The sequence below is a fragment of the Staurois parvus genome, unplaced genomic scaffold, assembly GCF_062004578.1.
Source record: "Staurois parvus isolate SC_StPar_1 unplaced genomic scaffold, SC_StPar_1.0 ptg002863l, whole genome shotgun sequence".
Lineage (NCBI taxonomy): Eukaryota > Metazoa > Chordata > Amphibia > Anura > Ranidae > Staurois > Staurois parvus.
The window spans coordinates 53,604-70,431 of NW_028320659.1; the positions used below are offsets into that span (position 1 = coordinate 53,604).

Consider the following 16,828-nt stretch of genomic DNA (forward strand, 5'->3'; position numbering starts at 1 on the left):
ACTCCGATCGCACCGCACGCAAATCACATGCGATTGGCACAGGAATGCAGTGCGGTTCCTCTGTGAATCGCACGTGATGTACCGCACCGCACGTATGTGAATCCAGGCTGAAATGAATGGGGTACAAAACCAAATACAATCTTTAGGCTGCCAAAAGATATACATCCCTATTCAGAATAACGTCTGAAACAAAACTCCGGAGGGAGATCTGTGATACACCTTTTACAGAGCCGAATGCATTCAGTCTTTTTATATATATATATAATTTTTTTAATTCTGTGGATGTTATGCACCAAGAAAATTAAAAAAACAAAACAAAAAAAACCCCCCACAGGTCAAATGTACTTTATAAACACACATACAGTGCACAATAAAACCAAACCCATCTCCTCGGCCTTACCTAGCATGTCCCTTGGTGTAGAAGATCGGTTGGCCCCGTTGCATGGAATGTTCTGGAACGGGGCGGAGGATGCAGCATTGACCCAGAGCTCTGGAGATGAATAGCTGTATGATGCTGGTTTGTTTGGGTCCGGGAGATCTTTTCCGAGATTTTCAGGACAAGCGGCTAATTCATCAGGACCTGTATGCGCCGAAGTGGCCGAGATTCTTCTTTGGTACAGTGGCCTGCCGGGACCCCGAGGTTCATACTGGATGGAGACGAGAAGGAAAAGTGAACAGACTTTCTACAACGCATCTCCTGTACACCGAGGACAAGATGGGTCACGTGTAACCACTTCAACATCGGGCCAATTCTCAGGTAAAAATCAATATTTGTTTGGTAGAAAATGACTTACAACCCGCAAACATTAAGGCCCCTTTCACCCGGGCATTCCGTATGTCCGTTTACAGATGAAAAACTGACCCCCTTGTATTTCTATGGACTAGCGGATGTAAACGGATCAACATCTTTTGACATCCATTAGTGTCCGCATCAGTTAATATCCGTTTTTTTGAATGGAAGAAAACCCTATTTTTCTTATGCAAAAAAACCCCGGAACGGACAAAAAACAAATGAAAAACAGATGAAAAAAAACCCCGGATGTAAACAGATGAAATAACCCCAGCTGTAAACAGATGAAATAACCCCGGATGTAAACAGATGAAATAACCCCGGATGTAAACAGATGAAATAACCCCGGATGTAAACAGATGAAAAAACCCGGATGTAAACAGATGAAAAAACCCGGATGTAAACAGATGAAAAAACCCGGATGTAAACAGATGAAAAAACCCGGATGTAAACAGATGAAATAACCCCGGATGTAAACAGATGAAATAACCCCGGATGTAAACAGATGAAATAACCCCGGATGTAAACAGATGAAAAAACCCAGATGTAAACAGATGAAATAACCCCAGATGTAAACAGATGTAATAACCCCGGATGTAAACAGATGTAATAACCCCGGATGTAAACAGATGTAATAACCCCGGATGTAAACAGATGAAAAAACCCGGATGTAAACAGATGAAATAACCCCGGATGTAAACAGATGAAATAACCCCGGATGTAAACAGATGAAATAACCCCGGATGTAAACAGATGAAATAACCCCGGATGTAAACAGATGAAATAACCCCGGATGTAAACAGATGAAATAACCCCGGATGTAAACAGATGAAATAACCCCGGATGTAAACAGATGAAATAACCCCAGATGTAAACAGATGAAAAAACCCGGATGTAAACAGATGAAATAACCCCGGATGTAAACAGATGAAATAACCCCGGATGTAAACAGATGAAATAACCCCAGATGTAAACAGATGAAAAAACCCGGATGTAAACAGATGAAATAACCCCGGATGTAAACAGATGAAATAACCCCGGATGTAAACAGATGAAAAAACCCGGATGTAAACAGATGAAATAACCCCGGATGTAAACAGATGAAATAACCCCGGATGTAAACAGATGAAATAACCCCGGATGTAAACAGATGAAATAACCCCGGATGTAAACAGATGAAATAACCCCAGATGTAAACAGATGAAAAAACCCGGATGTAAACAGATGAAATAACCCTGGATGTAAACAGATGAAATAACCCCGGATGTAAACAGATGAAATAACCCCGGATATAAACAGATGAAAAAAAAAACACGGATGTAAACAGATGAAAAAACGGCTGTAAACTCATCCGTTTTTTTCTTTGAAAAAACGTACACTGAACTGAAAAAAAAAAAAAAAAAAACACAACACAGAACATGTATTTTTACATCAAAAATCAATAAAACGGAGCAAAAATGGACGTTTCAGCACACCCGACCATCAAACCTTTGTGTTAATCAATCCTCTTTAAACTCAAAAATATGTATTAAAACATAGTTCCAGTCCTCGGTCTGCTTTATGGTAGGCCGGCTGAACTGCGAGCTTCAGTTCCAGGCTTCCCAGTGGGACGGGACAGCCCAAAAAGGGACCCCCTTCTGTCACATGGAAAAGCGATCCAGTAGCTTTTTAGCCACTAGGATCACTTTTACATTATAGAGAATTGCCAGCAGAAATAAAACGATACCAGGGTCATGACTGCAGCCAAGGTCCCAGTATAAACCCTTCAGTACCGGTATGTCCTTTTGGGGGAAGGGTTTAATGACCAAATAATTAAACCCAAACCTGTGTGAACCAGATACAAGGTATCATCAGTGAAACTTTACATGCTTCATAAGTCTTTTAATGTTGCAAATAAAAAATAACAGATACATTTGTGTATAAAACAAAGTATTTTTTAGTTCCTAAATATATATTTATTTGGATAGAGAGTGGGAGGAGGGGGGCTATACCCCCTGCCAGGCTTTCTTTTTGCCATCTGTGTCCCACTGGAGGGATTTCCCTTCAATTTATGTCACATAGCAAAATAGGAAGTGAAAGGAAATCCCTCCAAAGCGAAGGACGCCCCTCCAAAGCGAAGGACGCCCCTCCAAAGCGAAGGACGCCCCTCCAAAGCGAAGGACGCCCCTCCAAAGCGAAGGACGCCCCTCCAAAGCGAAGGACGCCCCTCCAAAGCGAAGGACGCCCCTCCAAAGCGAAGGACGCCCCTCCAAAGCGAAGGAATCTTTTCTAAGTGATGGAATCCCTGGTTGTCAGCAGAACTAGTGTCCCCAATGGAAGAATTTCCATCTATTCTTGTTCTGATGACAACCCAAAATCTGGGATTTTCTTTCACTCGCTCTCTCGGTGATAACAAAATATCTAAAGTATAAAACATAAAATAATTAGTATGTGCGCAGGAATTGGCTGTTTTCCCGCCCATGTGGGGGATTTCCTCTATAGAATGTCCACCTTTATCCCGGGAGTCCCACAGAAGGGTGATGGATCCTCACATTACGCTGGTTAATCAGGAGCAGCACGATGTCCTCGCTCTCCAAAATGTTATCACATCCAGAAAATGCAGTCAAACCTCTCCGCTGAACGCGTTTCCTTTGAAGTGAACATTAAAAGCCCCGAAAAGCGGCGTTTGCTGCGATGGTATCAAGCGATAATTAAATGCCAATTAGCTTCAATGAACAATGGCAGACACGCTCAATTAGGAGGCATTATCAAAGAGCGAACGGCGGGCTCTGTGCGTACGAGACGCGGTGATGAAGAGCCCCCCCCAGAACGACAGACTTTTCTTGTAGAAGTGGATTCCGCCCCCAGCGATGACAGCCGCCTCCCCCTCCCCCCACCCGTACGCTTTCACACATGAGGAAAAGTGGATGACAGCCACCGCCAGCACCATTATGTAAGCAGCGAGCGCACGTTCGCACCTGGGAGCACGCTGGAGACGCGGTGAGAACAGCCGAGGATGAAGGACGGGATGTCAGACCCCAGCCATGGATCATGACGTGTGGAATATGGATTTACAGACAAATCAGCATCGAGGAAGCGATCGGCAGCGCCTGCCATTCCCACAATCAATTCCTGTGGCCCCCGATCGCTTATCTATAGAGCCCGACACAACTGCATGTCAATGTCTTCTCCTGTCAGAGAACTAAAACCCCCAAAACACTCCTCTCCTCCCTCCGGCGGTCACATCCCCCCAGCGGCCGCTGTTCTCTTCTCATTGGCTGACGGGGATGACCTCATCCTGAGCATGCATACAGGAGTCAGTCATTCCAGCAAGCCGAAGTTTTGTTGGGAATGAACACAGAGATGTGCATGTGCAGCTCAGTGTACATTCCGGAGAACACTGTGAGCAGCCAGCTACGTTTCTATGATGGCAGAATACACAGCGCACGCCTGTTCTGCAATAAAAAGATGCCTCCGTTTTTCAAAATGGAGGTTTAGATCTACTTGAACCACGTCAGGATCCACAGTACACTGCGGCCCGTACAAGCACGGCCTCTCTGAGAACAGGGCGCGCATGTGCCCCCCCCCCACTGTGATTAAACAGCAGGATTGTCAGCAGGTCCTGGCCAGTGATACATGGCTGGGACCAGCTGATCGGCTGTGTCCATCCGCAACACAGAGCTCCGTGTTGACAATCAACACAGGACTCGGTACAGAGGAAAGATCTCTTTGTTTCTTCTCCCTGCAATATAGGGAGAAGAAACAAAAATATTTAGTAAAATAGAAAACAAAGATATTTAGTAAAATAGAAAACAAAGCTATTTAGTAAAATAGAAAACAAAGATATTTAGTAAAATAGAAAACAAAGCTATTTAGTAAAATAGAAAACAAAGCTATTTAGTAAAAGCAGCACATAATACACACATTACACACGTTAGGCACACATTTAACCCCTTCATTACACGATGTTAACCCCTTCCCAGCCAGTGTCATTAGTACAGTGACAGTGTATAGTATTATGATCACTGTATTAATGTCACTGCAGATGTGTCAGTAACTCAGTTCCCACCAAGTATCAGTTAGTGTCAGATTGCCCGCCAACTCTGTAAGTCGCTGATCACCGCCATTACTAGAATAAAAAAAAAAAAAAAAAAAAAATTCAGACAAACCAAATCAACATACACTTACTGGGATTTTTGTTTTGACCCCAAAAAACTTGGCCTAAATTTATGCGGAAATGGGATTTTTTTTTTTTTTAATATGACAGGTTTCATAGCAGGAATATTTTTTAATTGGTTTTTAAGTGGTTGTAATGATTAAAGATTTTGTTTTTCACCTTAACTCTTTTGCTGCCAGGTTGCTATGTATCCCGGGCTCTACTTGCCCATCTGCAGCTCTGGGACCGCCATGGTGGGCGCCCACCAAGTGGAGGGAGCAGAGTGGACACATGTCCGCTCTCCTCCTCTTCTCGCTGCTAACCCAGAAGCATTGTGTAAAATGTCACTTCGGGGTCGCCATGTCAGTGTCCCCAGCCAGTATGGCCAAGGGAGGCATGTAGTGTCTCTTAGACCCCTGATAGCTCAATAAAGAGAACCTATCACCAAAAAAAAGATTAAAAAAAAAACAAAAACCACATATGGGAACGTTTTGTCCCCGAAGAAAAAAAAAGTTAAAATCATTTTAAAAATAGTAAAAAATTAAAATTACACCCAAGTACATAAAAGCACCCAATATTTTTTTTGGAGCACCCTACCCCCACATATATTGTCCTATGAACGTAAGCACACACGTCAAGGGTTGGTTGCGATCACAGGGCACGCCGGAGTGAGAGCAATAATTCTAGCACCAGACCTCCTCTGGTAAAGCCAAACCGATGATCTACGGGAGGAGAGGGAGTTGGGTTGGGGGGGCTTTAAAGCATCGCCTATGGAAAATATAAGGTACTGAAGTTTGTGACCATTTCATGTTGGGTATCTATTTACTCGGTAAAACTTCATCTTTTATATTTTGCCAAAAATTGGGAAAATGTATAGAGTTTCTGTTCCCTAAAATTAACTTTAGTGTATTTTTTACTGAAATTTTGCATTTCATAGACCTTAGCGGTAATATCGTGTGTGCTGGAACTACCACTATTTTATTCTCTGTCTGCTTTCAGAAAATGTATAATGTTTTGGGGGTTTATACAATCTTCAGGCCTAAAATTATTTATTTTAACATGTAAGCAAAAAAAAAAAAAAATGCAAAAACTGCTCCGGCAGCGAAACGGGTAAAGCATCCAGCGACCTGAATGATGTGTCATCAAGGGGCACAGCAGGAACTCCTTACTACTGAATGGATCATAAACAATTATCATTTGTATTTAGTGTGATAATCGATCTTCCCGGACACTAAAGGAGTAGTAGTTTGGACGGTGATTCTGGCCATATTTAGATGTCTACACTCAACAGACGAGTCAATAAAATGAACGAACGCTCTGACGCGGATCTCACGCAGATTCGGGATTCAAATATTTTTTTGATCTCTACAGACATAAGAATTAATAAAGCAGCGACATCTTTGTATCATTAATTATCTCTAGAAGAACGTACATCGTACATTTCTCTGTTGGGGCGGAGGGGAAGGATCGCAGATTTAGCCCCGAGGTGACGCCACAGGATGCGCCATGGAAACCGCCGCTGTTCTCTAACATGGAAGGAAAGGAGGAGGGGGTACCAAGAACACCTCCAGCGCGCAGACCTAAATCTTCGGCTTTCATTAACGCCGGCGTGACACTAAGTCGCACTTTGATCTCCACTTTCAAAGAGAGAGATTACTTTAACAGTCTGCCCACACGATTTCCGAAGGCGAGGCGGACGTATCGGCCAATATCCAATCATTTAACGATTCTGCATAATCCGGCGGCGGACAGGCTTCATTAGCGATCCTTCGTATTACAGGCGCGGCCTCTAAGAACAGGGTTAGAGGCAGCGCGGCACGACAGGCCCTGTCTCTTTCATTTATTAAAACCCTGCACTGACGTACGGGAGGGAAGCAAGCATGTGCCCGTTTTATCTGCAGAGCTGGGAAAGAAAATAATATATTCGCAGCAGAAAACGTTCGCTCACACTTCGCCTGGCTAAGAAGCTTAGAGCTGAAAAACCAGAAGCTGATTACACCCCGAGCGTTCTGCCACCGCTAATTAACATTTAAAGGGTCAGTCCATCCCTCACTGATATTGGGATAGGAAGGGGCGCTCACAGACTAAAAAAATCAAACATCAATTCTTTTCATGGACCCCCAAAACGGAGATCCTGCCTGCCTATAGGTTATCGCTCCTCTAGCTGCAGGAAGAAAAGTCTCAGTCTTCTTGCTGCAATCTCCTCAGGAAATATTAACTTATAAACCTGGAGATTTCTCTTCACTTCCCGTCCCAGAGTCACAGCAGGAAGAGAGAGAACATTTATCAGCCACGAGGACATGCTCGGTGTGTGTGTGTGTGTGTGTGTGTGTGTGTGTGTGTGTGTGTGTGTGTGTGTGTGTGTGTGTGTGTGTGTGTGTGTGTGTGTGTGTGTGTGTGTACACATATATATATACACATACATATATATATACACACACACATACATACATACACACACACTATATATATATATATATATATATATATATATATATATATACACACACACACATTATTATACAGGATTTATGGCACCAACAGTTTGCTCAGCGCTTTACAATATAACGGGAGACAATACAGCAACAATACAGATCAATACAAGAGGGATAGGAGGGCCCCGATCCTCGAAGCTTACAATCTAGGACATATACACACACACACATATATATATATACATATGCGCGCGCGCGCACACACACGATCTCGGTGGTTATACCAGGATCATGGTTACAACCATAAACCAGGTATTTTTTTTATTTTTTTTTTACAGTAGGCAATTCTCTACTAAAAGTAATCTGAGGGGCTAAACAGCTGCAGGATCACTTTTACAGGCAGTGGAAGGGTGCCTCCCCCCCTTTACCGGGTTCTCCTGTCCCATCAGGGAGCCCAGTAACGCTTTCACTGAGGAGAGTTGCAGAAACGGCAGTGTCCCGCCCCTCTCCTGTGACATCAGAGGTCGGTAGCAATGCGGATTTTGTCACTTCCGGTTTTGGATTGTTTACTGACAAGCCGTTACCAGCTTGTACAGCATCTCAACACAATCTCAGTTTGATCACATGCTTTGGAGGCCAGCGGAGAGATCTGGGGTGCAACAGACCCCAGATCTCTTCATATACAGGACCAGTCATGGCCTATGCTATCACAAGGGGTATGGTTCATTCCTTGTCATAGCAATAAAGTTGAATAAAAAACAAAAAAATAAAGATACAGTATAAAATACATTTAAATAAAAGATTAAAAAAGTCATTTTCAAGCCAAAAAAATGCATATTTTAACATGCTCCTGAACTCACGCGGTCTGCATTTTGGGCCAAGCACCTGCAATCCACATGGATGTCCAATTGGGATCAGTGGCTGTGTCTGTGCATGACCAGGATTGCCTGCACGGGGATGCACAGAACACCCTGGCAAACACAGCCCTCACACAATGTATGCCTAACTATGCCTGTGTGAACGAAGCCTAAATCCTTCTAAAAATTAAAGGGTCATTCCACCCAAAACAGCTCTCTGTAGTTTCCTTTCCAAATAAGCATCCATTTTACATTCTATTATCCAAGATCTTACACAGGACCCGTTCCCGATTGTAGGGTAAAATGTCAGCTGTAATGACCTTGGAAAATTAGATTCAGACCGGCCTTGTTACCACCAATGAATGAACTGCAATAAAGCTCCAAGTTACCTCTTCTAGATTGTGGAGTGACGTGTTGGACACCGCACGGGGGGCAGGGGGCTGAAATGCTTCCGGTCCAGCTGGCGGCTGATGGTTGGGAACATGGATGAACGGGTTCTGTGGTGGCCTGTGCTGTAAAGGGGGCAGGCCGTAATGAAAACCCTGTCCCATGAGGGGGTTCTGCTGTAGGTTGGCGTAGGCCCAGGAGCCGTCGTGCTGCAGGTATTTCATAGGTGGTGGGGGAGTCATGTGATCTGAAGGCAGGGTGTAGGGGCTGTTGTAGACACTGGCCATGTGTGGGGGGAAGGCGGGGTTGTTGGTCATGTCCATGTCTCGGCTGTTGTCGGTGAAGGTGGGAAAATGACCGCTGTGGTTGGAGGAAGGGGAAGAGAGCGATGGTGGGCTCCGTGGCTGGACCTGTCTGTACTGTAACAGTCTAGACTGTGGAGGAGGCATCTCTGGGAGATCTCTACCATCGCCTGGATCGTGTTGCGACAACTCCCGCAGAAACTCCTGAAACCTGAGGAGAGAGAGCAACAGTTAATGGTGTGATAAGGACACTCTCCTCACACAGCACTAGATACACAGCTATCCTATATCTGATGTTCTTATATACTTTCTTCTGTACCCAATATGAAGGATGGAACAAAGCTGCTGTAATTGATGGGTAACAAAGACCACCTCTTCTACCCAACAGCTCAGCAGCACATGCAAGTTCCTGGACTGGCAATGAATGCCTCTTGCTTTGGTAAGAACTTCTTTATACTGAAGAAAAATATTTGCATACTCCTAACAAGCACTAAAAGTGCTTTAAAATAAGTCATCCCTGACATCTGCAGCTGCTGGTACTGTGGAGTAATTCATCTTCGAAAATCACAAGGGAGACCCAAGTCTGGTTTGATTTTTGCTTGTTCGTTTATATTAGAAGGCCGGATCCCAAGTCCCTGCTACCAGAGGTAATAAGAGGAAAAACGATTTCTGAGTATCTGTTGAGAATTTTAAAGACTTCTGCACAGTGCCGGCTACTACTGAGGTCTTTGAGGACTTTAATATCCATAGTGTGGTCCAAGCGGCTCTTAAAAGTGGATCTACTATAGTCACATATTCATGAGGAATGTACAGTTGTGTCCAAAATTATTCAACCCCCAATGCTGTAAAGGGGTTTAGGGACTATAGTGTACATTTGGAATTGTATTCAGAATCAAATCCTACAAGGACGTTGTAACTACCCAAATGCAACTAAAATGACATCAATTGTTTATGTAATACAGTAGTAAATGGTTCTTATGTGGTTTCTTCATTGCCACAATTATTCAACCCCTTAAAGACTACCACTCTGAAGAACAGAGGTTCATACAGGTGCTTTCCATCAGGTATTGAAAACACCTGTGGATGTCACCGAGCAGCAATCAAGCATAATAAGCACCAATTAGGCAGCTTTAAAATGACTGTGATACTCAGCTCCTTCTAGACATTTACTGGTGTGGTTACAAACATGGTGAAGGCAAGAGAATGGTCCAGGAAGACAAGAGAAGAGGTGATTTCTCTTCACAGGAAGGGCAATGGCTATAAGAAGATTGCAAAGATGTTAAACATACCAAGAGACACCTTAGGAAGCATCATTCGCAAATTCAAGGCAAAGGGCACTGTTGAAACGCTACCTGGTCGTGGCAGAAAGAAGATGCTGACTTCGACTGCTGTGCGCTACCTGAAGCGTAGAGTGGAGAGAAGTCCCCGTGTGACTGCTGAGGAACTGAGAAAAGATTTGTCAGATGTGGGTACAGAAGTTTCAGCCCAGACAATAAGACGCACACTGCGTAATGAAGGCCTCCGTGCCAGAACTCCCAGGCGTACCCCCTTGCTGTCTCCAAAGAATAAGAAGAGTCGACTGCAGTATGCCAAAAGCCATGTGGACAAACCACAAAAGTTGTGGGATAGTGTTCTGTGGACTGATGAAACAAAATTAGAACTGTTTGGGCCCATGGATCAACGCTATGTTTGGAGGAGGAAGAACAAGGCCTATGATGAAAAGAACACCTTGCCTACTGTGAAGCATGGTGGAGGGTCAATCATGCTTTGGGGCTGTTTTGCTTCTGCAGGTACAGGGAAGCTTCAGCGTGTGCAAGGTACCATGAATTCTCTTCAGTACCAGGAGATATTGGATGGAAACGTGATGCAGTCCGTCACACACCTGAGGCTTGGGAGACGTTGGACCTTTCAACAGGACAATGATCCCAAGCATACCTCCAAGTCCACTAGAGCATGGTTGCAGAGGAAAGGCTGGAACATTTTGGAGTGGCCATCGCAGTCACCAGACTTAAATCCGATTGAGAACCTCTGGTGGGACTTAAAGAAAGCAGTTGCAGTGCGCAAGCCTAAGAATGTGACTGAACTGGAGGCCTTTGCCCATGAAGAATGGGCGAAGATACCCGTAGATCGCTGCAAGACACTTGTGTCAAGCTATGCTTCACGTTTAAAAGCTGTTATAACTGTAAAAGGATGCTGTACTAAGTACTAAGATTGAATGTCACTTGGGGGTTGAATAAAACTGATAATGCTGTGAGCACAGAAAAGACATTTGTGGTTATTTCATTATAACTGTTATGTTATATTTGTCTGACCTACAAGTGCCTCTTTAATGTAAATGTAAGCAAGATGACTGAATGATCAAAAGCAATGTCAAACTGGCCAAAACACTCAATTTCAGTGGGGGTTGAATAATTTTGGACACAACTGTAGGCTACAGGTGTAAAACTGCCATATGTAAATAGCAGACCTGTGGAACCCCATCTGGGGCAACAACCATAAAAAAAAACAAAAACACACAAATCCAGCTTTCCTTGAACTCTTCACAATAACAGGTATCAATAGAGACATAAAAGAAAATGTAAACACATGAAGATAGTCAGCTAGAGCAGGCATGTCAAACTGTTGTAATTGGCCCATTATTCCTTCCACGTGGCTTTACATTGACATTTTGGTCCCAGTCTTTTCTATATATCAGTGGTCTCCAAACTGTGGCCCGAGGGGCCGAATGTGGCCCTTTGCATGCCTTTATTCGGCCCCTGGGGCACCACTCCTCTAACTCCAACAATGGGGCATAATTTCTGCCATGGAAACCAACAATGGGGTACTATTTCTCCCCCTGATACCAGCAATGGATCAATATTCCTCCCCCTAATACCAACGATGAGGTACTGCTTACTCCCACTGATGCCAGGACAATTTCTACTCAAACTGGCCACAGTCCAGCCCCACTAAAGTCCAAAGGACAGGAAACTGGCCCTTTGTGTAGAAAGTTTGGAGACCCCTGCTATAAATATTGCATTTTCCGTTTCGCACCTTTATATCTTACATGAAGCAAAAATATAATCTGTGAAAGAAAAGTACAAAATACTTAATAAAAATCAAGGCTTTCTGATTGGTTTTCTTACCCCTAAAACTGTATATTTATTATAAAAAAGTGTGGCCCTCAGTGAAATAAATGGGGCCCCTTCCTGGGGTATCCTAGGATAAGTTGGGTAGTCATGAAAGTGTGGCCTTTTTACCTGGAGTAGGTGATCTCTGCCTCCTCCTCTCCTCCGCTGGGTATCTTCCAGTTGGGTCGGACAAGCTGCTGATGGGCCAGGCCCATGGCCTGCATGTGGTGGTGGTGAGGGAATGACAGGTTGGCTTGGCTCAGAAAGGCATTGTGTTCATTCCACTGCTGTATCCGAGACTGTTGCTGCCTCAAAGTCTCCAGTGCCACGTTGCTGTGTATACGATCTGGAAAAGCATGGCGGGGAAAAATTAGAACCAAGTCTTGCTTGTAGGATGGTGGAATGATAAAGAGACCCTGTAAGTGTGTAGTCATTTCCTTGTTACCCAATACTGATCAACGTATCACCTTCTAGTGAAACCGAGGGACGTTTTTTTCCGATTTCATACTAAAAGCCCAACCGAAGTGAAGGCCACACAGGGAGGTGGGTGCTACTTTTATTAGCCATAAAACCCGTTGCTGTGAACCCTTCTGATTCGGTTTATCTTTGTTACAAAGACATAACCTTTATGACGTTTTGGCCAAGTCCCTCCCACCTGCATGTAACCTGTCCAATAAGAGGGCCCGTAATGTCCGTGTATTCATTCACAGTGGATGAAGAAAAGTGGGCACTAGATCACGCAGGGGTTGTTTTTCTGGGTTTCAAAGGTATAATCAGACAAACTATGGTGCTTGCAGCTTGGCAGGACTTTTAGATGTTTAAAATGGCTAAAGGGTTTGCTTCAACTTTTGCCCCCCCATTTTAACCCTCCTTGGTAAGTACAGTGAAGCAAAGCCACTCCAAATGTGATATTTCAGTTATAGGTGGAAAGGCTTGGCTAAAACATCGCACATCAATTAAAAGCAGGCCACTCACCTAATGCTTCACCAGCTGCCATAGGTGGAGGCGCTTCCTCCATGTAGCTGTTGATGTGGGAGGACATTAGGGGGTTGTTTTGGGTCATAGAACGGAGGGGGTTATTGACGTCCTGCAGCATGGAAGGAGGTGGCTGTTCAGGGACCATACCGTCCATAGTGGGCGATGGTGGCCGGTGCGGCATGGCGGTGTTGAAGAAAGACTGGCCTGGCTGGAAGGCTGGAGAGAGCTGAGGGGTCTGTGGTGGAGGCTGCTGGATTAAATGGTTATGCTGGGGGAGAATGGGGGCCTGCGGGGAAGGAGGGGGAGGGATTTGGTTCTGTAGCTCTGACAGATGGTTCTGCTGCTGCGGGAGGAGATTCTGCTGCTGCTGTAGAGGGAACTGCGGCCTTTGCAGTGCAGACATATGCTGGAAGGGGCGATTGGGCATGGGGTACTGGGGGTGAGGAGGCGTCAGGTGAATGTTGACTGGCCTCTGGTTGGGGTTCTCTTTACGATGAAATTTAGGATTGGGGAAACCAAGATTGGCTCGAGACTCGGGGCTCCTGGTTTGTGCGTTTGGGTCCAAGTCACCCTAAAAGGGAAAAAAACAAAATGAAATGCTGCCCGCACAGAATCCACTCTTTAAGTGCAACGACGACGACAAGATCCCCGTCATCCCCTATCAGAGTCAGGCTCATGAGCTACCATCAGCCTCTCCGCTCTTCCTGTTGCCTCCTTACCATCTCATTTAAACCCATGATTGCCATGCAATGCAAGCGACCGCAACAAAGTAGTACGGCAATTAGAGACTTAAATCAGGTGTGAGGAGGAGACACTGTGCCTGGTGAACTCTGACTTCTCCCATGTTGTTCAGGTATATCTCCACCTCTTTCAGGTTGCCTTACATTACCCTTGCCTTACATTATTGATCTAACTCTGATATAGACCAGGAGTCTCCAAACTATTCAAACAAAAGGCCAGTATACTGTGCTTCAGACTTTAGGAGGGCCGGATTAGGGCCAGCGAGGATAGAAAATGTCCTGGCCCCAGACAGTGAGAATAAACATGGCCTCAGGGTTGTTAGTCAACAGGAGGAGGAGGAGTGCCCCCCCCCCCTCATTGGTATTAGTGGGAGGAATAGTACCCCATCACTGATGTCAGTGGGAGGAATAGTGCCCCATCATTGGTGTCAGTGGGAGGAATAGTGCCCCATCATTGGTGTCAGTGGGAGGAATAGTGCCCCATCATTGGTGTCAGTGGGAGGAGTAGTGCCGCATCATTGGTATCAGTGGGAGGAATAGTGCTCCATCATTGGTGTCAGTGGGAGGAATAGTGCTCCATCATTGGTATCAGTGGGAGGAATAGTGCCCCATCATTGGTGTCAGTGGGAGGAATAGCGCCCCATCATTGGTGTCAGTGGGAGGAATAGCGCCCCATCATTGGTGTCAGTGGGAGGAATAGCGCCCCATCATTGGTGTCAGTGGGAGGAATAGCGCCCCATCATTGGTGTCAGTGGGAGGAATAGTGCCCCATCATTGGTGTCAGTGGGAGGAATAGTGCCCCATCAATGGTATCAGTTGGAGGAATAGTGCCCCATCATTGGTGTCAGTGGGAGGAATAGTGCCCCATCATTGGTGTCAGTGGGAGGAATAGTGCCCCATCATTGGTGTCAGTGGGAGGAGTAGTGCCCCCCCATTGGTATTAATGGGAAGAATAGTACACCATCATTGGTTTCATGGGAAGAAGTACTGCCCCATTGATGGTCTCAGTGGGAACAATAGTGCCTCAAGTGCCAGATAAAGGGTAGCAAAGGGCCACATACGGCCCTTGGGCCGCAGTTTGGAGATGCCTGATATAGACCATGCAGGTGACAGGTCTTATAGAGCAGATAACATTGTAAACTGTCTTTATTATATATCTTTTATTTAAAAAAAACAAAGTCTGTCGGGGAAATGAATAATCCCCACACATTGTGTTTGTAGTCCATATACAGAAGGCTGTGGAATTCTACAGAGAAAATGACTAAACTAAGAACTGACACCAATCGGCTTCCCCTTCATTTTTCCTGTACTGATCAGAAAATGGAGACGCTGATTGGATGTGACGGACAGTCCAGGCTTCCATGTGCTGGCAGTCACCCCGTATAATAAAAGCTGGCACCGGAGACAGCGCTGCATTGCTGGAGATCCGATTGGACTCCACAGTAGGGTCCTGCACTATACAATCTCACAGAGCAGAATGCGTTGCTCATTATATTACCCATAAACCTCTAGACAGGCTGTGCGATGGGAACATAAAGGCCTTAGCAGGAAATAATGAAGTGTTTTATTACCCCTTTACATTCCAAAGGCTTCTTCTCTGGAGTTCGCAGCTTATTCATATCCGATGACGGGCTGTTTTCATTCTTACCTGGGCAAGGAACACAGAGAAGGTCACTACATATTACAGGCAGTGGAAGAGCTCAGCATCTTACACAGCAATTCAATGTACAAGGTGAACTCCCACTGAACGAACAACGTCAAAGGGTGGCGAAGAGCCCCTACAACGTCACACGCCACAGAGGGGACTACTAAAGGCCTTATGGGTACAACTGGCAGCTTCCTCCAACGTCGGCGCGGTGTCCCCAAAGTTCAATGAGAAGGTCTTCCGCCCGGCACAATATGGAATAGCTTGGCAGAAACGTATTCCAACACCCACATTTCTGTGAGTTGTATAATAGATCTATCTTGGCTCATAAAGGTTTTGGATACAAAAAATATCAGTGCTAGGAACACAGGAATTGGAGGGGTCAAGTTAGACTAGGGGGTTAGCACTACCCAATAGAAAGCTGGCGGAACACCGCAGCATTGTGTCAGTGTATCACCTTGTCCCGCCTGGCCGTCCTTTTACTACAGGCCGGGCAGGACATTGGCCATTCTGGGTAGATGGCAAATGGCTTCATCCCCAGAACGCGCCACAGGCCACACTGCGGCATGATCTTGTTTGTGACAGATCAGTGTATCAAGCCAGCCCCAGTACTATGTGATTGCTGTGACCAATCACAGCAAATCACATGACAATAGTACAGAATGGCTGGCGTCCATCCTTTGTGTACTATTGTGTTCATCTCTGGGATTGGTCACAGTGATCACATGGTACAGATAGGGCAAGTCACATCCCATCTGTAACGTGTAATTAGCCGTGGCCAATCTTACCCTAATCACAATCGTAAAAACTGAAAGAATATCAAAAAAAAAAAAAAAGAAAGTAGCTTATAGCAGTGAAATTCACTGTTATAAGCAATCATAGCGTGTAAAAAAAGAAAAAAAAAATACTGATCATCTCCACAGAGATGTACAGTGTCACTATGGTACCACTATTGCTCTGGTCAAAAAAAATCTTAAAAAGAAAAAATGTTTTAATAAAAATAAAAGAATAAAAAATTATATATATATATATATATATATATTTTTTTTTTTTTTTTTTAAATGTATATATATAATTTTATATTCTGTCACCAGTCAATGTCCCGCCACAACATATGATGACACTGTACAGCACTGGTGGCAGTAAAATAAATAAATAGTGGTTGTGAAGGCTAACGGTTTTATACCTTAAAGCATTCTCTGCATTAAGGTCAAAATCCTTTTAGATATAGCTCCCTCCCACGGTCCGAAAATACTTACCTGAGCCCGATCCAGCATTGTGCATGACAGCAGCGGCACCACTCTCCCTCCTCACTGGGATGCGTGACAGCAGCAAGTCATTGGCTTCCACTGCTGTCAATCAAATAGAGTGACTAGGGAGAGGGAGGTGGGGCTGAGCTGCATTGTGTGTGTCAATAAGTGCACATAGAACAGATTGACAAGTACCCCC

At 44.7% G+C, this 16,828-nt stretch overlaps 1 protein-coding gene across 1 annotated transcript in view; it reads right to left on the bottom strand.

The window, feature by feature from the left end:
* Window positions 1–16,828, bottom strand: part of LOC149429020 (ATP-dependent RNA helicase with zinc finger domain-like) — a 118,624-nt gene that overhangs the window by 4,645 nt on the left and 97,151 nt on the right. The window contains exons 26-30 of the mRNA XM_089666821.1: window positions 15,306–15,382; window positions 12,992–13,565; window positions 12,146–12,362; window positions 8,607–9,117; window positions 401–647 (exon numbers count right to left, since the gene is read on the bottom strand). Coding sequence (XP_089522947.1) covers window positions 401–647; window positions 8,607–9,117; window positions 12,146–12,362; window positions 12,992–13,565; window positions 15,306–15,382 — 1,626 coding nt within the window. The remainder of the gene's footprint in view (window positions 1–400; window positions 648–8,606; window positions 9,118–12,145; window positions 12,363–12,991; window positions 13,566–15,305; window positions 15,383–16,828) is intronic.